This window comes from Rhipicephalus microplus, chromosome 7, assembly GCF_043290135.1.
Source record: "Rhipicephalus microplus isolate Deutch F79 chromosome 7, USDA_Rmic, whole genome shotgun sequence".
NCBI classification, from domain to species: Eukaryota; Metazoa; Arthropoda; class Arachnida; order Ixodida; family Ixodidae; genus Rhipicephalus; species Rhipicephalus microplus.
In genome coordinates this window covers 120,824,031-120,832,596 of record NC_134706.1, presented here as the reverse complement: position 1 = coordinate 120,832,596, position 8,566 = coordinate 120,824,031, and the positions used below count along the sequence as shown (strand labels likewise).

Genomic DNA, 8,566 nt, shown 5'->3' with positions numbered 1-8,566 from the left:
TGTCTCAAATATTGACTGAAAATCTTCACTCATGGAATAATTGCTTCCTTTCAACATACGGCTGTTTTTCAAAACCCTTGTTTTATCTAGAATTTCGGCAATTTTCATGATTGTCTGTAGAAGTTTTTGTTGCTGCTGCTTTGCGTAGTCTGTGAATTCGTTCAAACGCAACAGGTTCGATTTTGAGAATGTCTGTTGTCATTACTATTGTGGTGATGTGAATTAAAATGGTTGTAACAGGCCGCCCTTTCAATATCTGCTGCAAAGATAGGTTTGCTAAAACAAGATTTCAGCTGGGGTGAATCCATGCAACGAATTGTCGGCCAACTTTAAGTAGCTGCTCATTCACATGACACTGTGGTCACGTGAATAACTCGAAAAGGTGAAGTACACCGCGTGATTTCAAATTTGATGGAGAGTAAAAGATAATCGCATAAGGCCGTATAGGCTTGCGTGCTTGCGTGCTATAGGCCTGCGTGTATAGGCCTGCGTGTATAGGCCTGCGTGCTATAATTTAGATAAATATATGACGAACTGCGCAGAGATAAATACTACGGGGAACGTTTACATCAATCCTGTTAGCGGTACCCGGTGCAATCTGTTTAATTTTTTTCCAACTTCGTTGTGAAACATAACTTTTGTTAGGTGCAACGTGCTACATGATTAGATAAGCTCTCTAAGAGTGGACAATTCTTCAAATGCGAAATGTTTTGATAAAGTGCTAAGCGTTTCATTACTCGATCGTCCTCGAAAGGCGGGACGCCACTTGACATGTTCGACCAGGTGTATCTCAACGAAGACGACATCGATGCGCTCTTCCCAGGATTAGGGCTTCACCATCCTTGCACCGCTGAAGTACACCGAAACTCGAGTTCCACGTCCTATTGCCACATCATCGAAAGGCTGTCCTTCTGGAACTGCGTTCTGTGGCACGCCGGCTTCCAGCTGCGGGAGCTCACGGCACCCGGAGAACTGTCGCTGGTACGCGTGGCACGTGACGGAGGCCGACGGCAGGAACAGCATTGTCGCGACGTGCGTCTCCTCTTCCACGTTCTTTTGGAGTTTCATCGATGCGTCATCGGCGTGGAGCTCGACGATGTTCTGGTGGAAGGCAGTGGACTCCGAGAGTTCCGAGTCCGCGTCTCGTCGGCGTTTCGGGACAACACGAGTCTGCCGTCACTGAAACTCGTCAGCCTTTTTTCTGACTGCAGGTACGGTGTTCTTTCACCAATATAAAACCTACTCAGCTGGCTACTTTTCTAAATCATTCATTGGCATGCGGATTCGTAGTGGCATGATGGGGGGGGGGGGAGAGGGCGTACAATTCACACAAGGAACCTCAAGCGCCAGTTTGTAGTAAACGTTTCTTAGATGTAAACCAGCGTACTTATTCTTATCGGTCCCGTTTTCACGCTTATTTTCATTCAACGAACTTACTCATGTTTACTTCCATTCTGTAATAGATTTGGTATGTTTCACCGTTTTGTGCGCTTAAATGATTCGTCGACCCCACATTGCAGTGACAGCTCATTTCTTAAGTTACGGGTTAGACATGTACCCACTGCATTGTACTCGCGATCTTAGAGCGCTGAAGACACGCCAGACTGCTGAAGGTTATTATAAAACGCGTCCGTACCCAACGTGAAGAGTACAGCTAATTCTGAAGCTACTCACAGGTCGCGGGATCGAATCGCGGCTGCGGCGACTCCATTCCCGATGGAAGCGTAATTGTTGTCGGCCTGTGGGCTCATATTTCGCTGCACGTTAAAGATCCCCAGGTGGTCGAAATTTCTGGAGCCTTCAACTACGGCGTCTCTCATAAGCATATCGTCGTTTTGGACGTTAAACCCCACATATAAATCAATCCTGATACTATCAACTTTACCAACGATAATGACCTTCGTTGCCACTCGTCTAAATGCCAAGGTGCCTCACTGCTATATAGTTTATTAGTGGTCGATGCTGTGATTTCCTTTATTAGCGTGCAGCGCGTATTGCTGGTACTGTGACTTTTAATTGACGCAAGTTCACGCACTGAAAAATTTCCTCTTTAACAACCCAGAGTGCCACGCTCTTCACCGCCATGACCACATGGCATCTAACTTCTAGTGCCGTCTCTCTGCAGGTTCATTCAGGAGGACTTATTTGCAGACCTCGGCTCAATGACTCAGCTGCGAGAGCTCGTGATCTCGGCGACCGGCAAAGCTGTTTCCCGCCTAGTAGACCTTGTTCATTCCCTGCTGCGCTCGGCAAGTCTCTCAACCCTGTCACTCTCGGGGCTACGTCTCAACGCGATAAATTCATAGTTATTGGTTAAAGCGTTGCGGAGAAACCGCACAGTGACTGACTTGTCCATTCACAGCAGCATTCTGCACTCCTGGAAATCTAAGGGCGTGCCCTGGTTTTCCGTCTACCTGAAAGAAAGCACTACGTTGTCTGCTCTAACATTAGAGGGCATGAACTCTGAGCCGGAAAACACTGTTAAAGAGCTAAAAGGTGTACTAGCTCCTGAAATTGCTCTCAGTTCCCTCGAGAAACTCAAGCTTTCCGGTTTCCTCTTGGACTATGGCTGCGTTTGCCTGCTTTCTTCATTAGTGGCTAAACAGGACGGCTCTTTAAAACACCTCGATATTAGCGGCTGCAGATGGGTGTTGGAACGCTCACAAAAGAGCCTGGACGCACCAACGGACGACGTCCAACCGTTTGAACAATACTGTATGGGGCTAGAGCCATTGGACAAATGCGAAGAAGTCAGGCTGTCGCACCTCTCAGTCAACGTGAAAGGCTTGACATTACACGACTTCAAGACTCTGTTATTTGTGGCCACCACTCTCGAGTCTCTCAGGTCCATATCGATCTGCGACATGGCACTAGAAGTACTGCCCGAGATCTGCGGGGCTGTTCGGCAGGCTGAGATCAGCGACATGGTCCACATTATGAACGAATACCCTGTCGACCCCATGACACTGTCCAAGCTCGAACACTTCCGCGAAGCAGTCAGTCACGTCGTCGTCAGTTGTCTCAGAGAGACGAGCGTCAGTGCCTTCTGCAAAACCATACATCTAGTGCGTTCTTGGAACCACGTGACTACTTTCCGACTCACTATTTCAAAGGAGGCTATGCGTGACGTCTTCATAATGTGGTCTTTGTGCTGCTATGTGAACGAGGCTAATATGCTGAAGGAGCTTGAACTGAGGGGTTGCAATGAGCCAGACCTTCGCACCTGCCTCGGCGAAGTTGCCGTCAACCACAGCTTTCTCCTGCAGGTGATCTTCTCCAACTCGAGCCTACGAACTTTGCGACTGAGCCAGATTCGGTTGGGTGAAGTCAATCTGAACTTTATGGTCGACGCCGTCTATTTCAACGATACGTTGACTGAACTTGACTTCTCTTCATGGGACCTTTCTGAGAACGACAGTCTGCTTCGCCTACTTGCCATCGATTTCGACATCAACGAAACGCTATTGCGCCCTCGCGTTTCCAACACTTCCTGCAATGATACGCAAAATGAAGGATGGGCCATAATCGAAGCCTTTCTCAGTCGCAACGTGGGTTTGGTCACGTGCGCGTCCCACTACGTGGTGCAATTTGCAGACGACAATCGCTGCATGGAAGCCTTGGCTTCTATTCGGAGAAGCCGGGCTCTGATCGACAAAGTTCAAGAACTCGCTGCCGTCGACGAAGCTGATGCGGCTTGCTTGGTCGAAGCTCTGGTCACCACGGACTTTCCGTGGCGTTGCTTTCTTTCGCATGTTCCACCTGTTGTATTTGACAAAGAGGTCTGCTATACTCGGCTGTTGTAAACATAATCCCTGCATTTTTCTGAGCGTGTTCATACCTACATGTGCAGGGCTTTAGCGACGCGAGATGCAAGAAACCCTGTGTGTTATTCTGCCGGAAACTAATCTGTGTGAACTTTGCGAATGTACTCTGATTTACACATTCAGTTTAAAAACAGTGACCTGCCCCCACATTATATTCACTTGCCTATGTGTTCTGCTCTACGCTACTGCGGATCTCTCAAGTACGCCCATAATGTCAAATCTTTTAGCTTTGACAATAGTGCTCATTTTATCTTTTAAAATAAATTCATTCAATGCCCAAACAAGTCTGTGTTGCTTTTTTAGGCGCCGCAGAAGATACCTTCACAGCATACTGATCTTTCGCACAGAAAATGTTAGGACCTTTGTTGGCAAGGTTGCCATGTGAAGGGAACTGCGAGGAAAAAATAATTTTTGCATGACAGATGAACCAATGTTCACATTGATTCTAATGTGTTCGTCCTGCCTTAAGTCGGACGTAATTGTTCAGCCAAGGTATTTATGTTTGTGTACTCTGCTCATAGCAGTGCCATTTATAGTGTAGCAAACGTTTGTAGCAAAGATGCCGAATTTATAATCATGAGATTGCATTTTTCAAAGGCTTGAGCATCTTGGTCCCAGCTTCGGCAGCGCTTTGTGGTAAAATTTATACCCGAGTCGACAAGGATTCTTTAAAACCACACAATTTTCGGCAACTAATATCACCACCTAAGTCTTTGTCAAACAATGATTGTACTACAGCCTGACCATATCATGAGGAAGAAGAGAGAATGGTAGAGAAGGAAAGGTAAGAAGGTGAACCAGTCCAAAGTAACCGGTTTGCTACCCAAAAGTGGGAAAGAGATTGGGGTGATTGAAAGAAGGAAAGAGAGAAAATCATCAGCGTGTTCATTTCACATGACGCTGCAGTGACTTGGAACCCACTAAGAGGTTACGGCCTGGTGCCCTTTCTCTTGTGATGTGTGAATAAGGTGCCGAATTTCGAATACGATTCGTTCGTATGGCCCGTGACGCAGTGCCGAAAACACAGATTCTAGGGCTGCCTTAGAGTTGGTGAACATCGACCACTGTAGAGGTGGTTCCCAATCTAACAAACGAATCGACTCATGAGTAACAAGGCTGCAAGATTAAAAATGCAAAAAATGGCGCAAGTCGAGACACTGTCCTCTCAAAACATAATTATCCCATGCTTAAATCTGAAATTGGAAGCGCACGTTACCGTAACTAAGACAAAACATGTAACATGGAAGCGTATTTACTAATACTCAAACAAAGCAACACAGTTGTTACTGTTTTATTTTAAATAGTGTGTGTTGGGACTATTTTCTCCGAAATAGGCATAATAAAAAACAGTTGCTCGAAATTTGCGCCTGCAGAGTTTATCATTCGAACAAGGTTTGCTGTTGCGTATGAAGAAGTATTTTCTTACTGAAGCACTAAAGCCAGCTCGCTACATCGCAATTTGGTGCGAAATATATTGTAGTAAGTACTTTGATATTGTACTTGTAAATATTTTACTACGAGGCCATTGCGCAACATCGAAAGCCACTGAGCAGACGTTCCTTCCCTCGCGGCTCGGTCACAGCATCCACCGAGAAGCGAAATTGTATCGTCCACCGCCGTACTGTGCACCAATACCAATGTACAGTGCATTGCTCCCTGACATTTTGGTTTCCGTTTCGCAGCAAAATCAGAGTTCTTACATTCAAGGTGCCGACTGCTGCCACCGTCAAAGCCTCGCCATGACAATATGGTGAACCTCCCAAGATCGCCGCTTTGCAGTTGCTATCACCGTGATGACCCGTGTTTATATATATATATATATATATATATATATATATATATATATATATATATATATATATATATATATATATATATATATATATATAGATATATATATATATATGTAAATATATATATATATATATATATATATATATATACATTTATATATATATATATATATATCGTCTCAGCCATGCCTGTCAACGACCAATCCTCCGGAGAGGCGCGTTAAAAAAAAGATAGAGAAGCACTGCACTCGAAGCCACGAAAATGACGTTCGCGATTCTTCGCAAGCTTCTCGGGCATCACTCTGAAAAGCTGCGAGCGTCGTGCAAGCCAGCCTTGCCATAGCAGTCAACGCGTATCCATCCACAACAACACGGAGTTCAAACGTCGCCTACTCTTATGGAAGGGGGTGGAACCCCGCGTTGTCGCACGCCGCTTCGCTAGCAGATTGAGGTTTTAAATGAACAGCCATCATGGCTGCCCTGCACACTCTGCTCCGCCGAGTGACCGACCTGTTTCGGACGAGCTCGGGTGTGCCTTAACAGCTGAAGATGCCAGCCGCGGACGGAGAGGTGGTCTTCTGCAAGAACAACGTCTGCGTTTATCCTCCGGTGACGTCAAAGAATGGAGTAACGCACCACCCTAGTTACCTCACCATCAAGGTGCATAATTGCGAGGTTCTCGGCCTGAGCCTGCGCCTCAGCTGGAGTCTGCACCAGTGTGTGCCCGAGCACCACTGTGCACCAGCGGCACAGTGATCCGCTGGTGCATATATATTTATATATATATATATATATATATATAGGTATGGGATATGGCAAAACGGGAGCGTTGTCAACAAGGATAAATATATTTATTTCCCAACAGTTTCGGGAGGGGTCCTCCCTTCATCAGGGGATGAGTTATATATATATATATATATAATATATATATATATATATATATATATATATATATATATATATATATATATATATATATATATATATATATATATTGTCACGTTATAGTATATATATTGCCACGTTCCATTTTCTAAGTTTTGTTATCGTCCCAAAACACTACACAATTCTTAGCGCAATCCGCGCCTGCAGTTTTCGAGAAGGTTCCGGACTGTAGTAGACCATTTCGATAAGATCACACCTACTCTGCGAACTGTACTGATTATTCTGGGACCTACGCCACCGCCAGCAATAACGCTAGAACATTCGTCGGCAAGAGTATAAATGCCGACGCACTTCACCGCTTGTCAGTTGTTGATCGACGGTCGACGCTCCGTTCGCCGCTATCAGTCTAAGACTGCTACTGTAATCGGACTTTCCTTTTACCGGCCACAAGTTCGCCCAAATAAACATTTAAATTCGAACGTTAAGTCTCCTGTCTTCGGTCACGTCACGACCCCGTGAAATCTGGTGGGGGTGCTGCTTCTTGGATGTTCCGGATGCCCCCTTCAAGCCGCGACCCCAGCCCAAGCGGCAAAAAGACACGGACGCTAACCCTGAACAGCGAACAAGCCGCAGGCAGAGGGAACTACAACCAGAGTACGGGCCCCTTCCTGAAGCAGCCAGGCAGGCCCGGACCCCGACATCATCTACTGCAACCATGACCGCCCCCGTGAAGCTTGCACCACTCCTGCTCCGGCAACCCAAAGAGCCGCCAACTTTCCGCGGTTCGCCACTGGAAGACCCTAAAAGCTGTATCGAAAGGTTAGACCGCGTCGCCGCCTTCAATGAGTTGACAGACGATGACAAGCTCCGGCATGTGTATTCGCCTAAGAAGATGCTGCTCGGACCTGGTTCGAGAATCAAGAGCGAAGTTTTACAACCTGGGACATCTTTCGCGCCAGGTTCCTCACTACTTTCGCAAGTGTGGTGCGCAAGGAGAAGGCCGCAGCTCTTCTCGAAACCCGCATGCAGATGCAAAATGAAAACATGGCGCTATTCACGGAAGATATAAATAAACTTTTCCGCCATGCTGAATCCGACATGTCCGAGGAGAAGAAGGTGCGTCTGCTCATGCGAGGAGTAAAGCAGGGACTCTTCGCCAGGCTGATCAGAAACCCGCCAAAGACGGTCGCCGAATTCATTTCAGAAGCATCTACAAGAGAGAAGACGCTTGAGATGCGCACGCGGCAATATAACCGTAGCTTCTCGTGTACAAGCTACGCCGGCATTCAAGCGCTTTGAACCACTGACTTGCGTGAGACGATCCGCATGATCGTGCAAGAAGAGCTGCGAAAATTACTTTCTTCAGCGCAGCCTCACGTGGAATCCATCGCGGACGTCGTACGCCAGGAGATCCAGTATTCACTGGGCGTTTCTCAGCCTCAAGTGCCTCAGCGGCAAGCCATGACCTATGCTGCGGCAGCCTTGGAAGGCGTCGTTGAACGCAGTCAGCATCTGTTGGTCACCCGGAATATTTGCGTCGCAAGAGAAATCGCAGAGCTGTGGGGAGGCAAAGCAATGGTTATGCTAACAAATTTTAGCAATGTGTACAAACATGTGAACAAAGGAACAATGGTCGCATACATCGAAGCAATTGTCGAATCCACCAGTGCTTTCGCCCTCGCCAATTCTGCGCAACCTGCTCAGAGGAACCAAGCCCCTCCCATAGCTTTCGATGTCAATCTCAGACTTCCAAACTATAAGCAAGAACAGCTCAAGGCCCTGCTCCTGCATTACGAAGATTGCTTTTCGTCGTCATCAAAAATTCGGCAGACCCCAATCACGAAACTTCGCCTCATAACCGAAGAAAATGCCAGACCACTCCGTTAGAGTCCGTACTGGGTTTCGACACGAGAACGTGAGGCCATGAAGAGACAAGTTGATGAAATGCTGCGGGATGACATTATCCAGCCGTCCAAGAGTCCATGGGCATCCCCCGTGGTGTTAGTGAAGAAAAAGGATGGAACCCTACGTTTCTGCGTTGATTATCACCGCCTGAACAAAATC

The 8,566-nt window shown here is 46.7% G+C and overlaps 1 protein-coding gene across 2 annotated transcripts; it reads left to right on the top strand.

The window, feature by feature from the left end:
* Positions 1-612: 612 nt before the first annotated feature.
* LOC142767055 (uncharacterized) lies at positions 613-4,108 on the top strand. Of its 2 annotated transcripts, none has more exons than XM_075868277.1 (2): positions 613-1,211; positions 2,126-4,108. In XM_075868277.1, the coding sequence occupies exons 1-2, from the start codon at positions 772-774 to the stop codon at positions 2,304-2,306; spliced, it is 621 nt and encodes a 206-aa protein (XP_075724392.1). In that variant the 5' UTR covers positions 613-771; the 3' UTR covers positions 2,307-4,108. The 2 variants fall into 2 exon arrangements, with proteins under 2 accessions (XP_075724392.1, XP_075724391.1); XM_075868276.1 differs by having other exon boundaries at positions 626-1,211.
* Positions 4,109-8,566: the final 4,458 nt, after the last annotated feature.

What these genes read in the sequence shown, in the direction of transcription:
- LOC142767055 (XM_075868276.1), top strand. Translation starts at nt 2,457, where the DNA reads ATGAACTCTGAGCCGGAAAACACTGTTAAAGAGCTAAAAGGTGTACTA.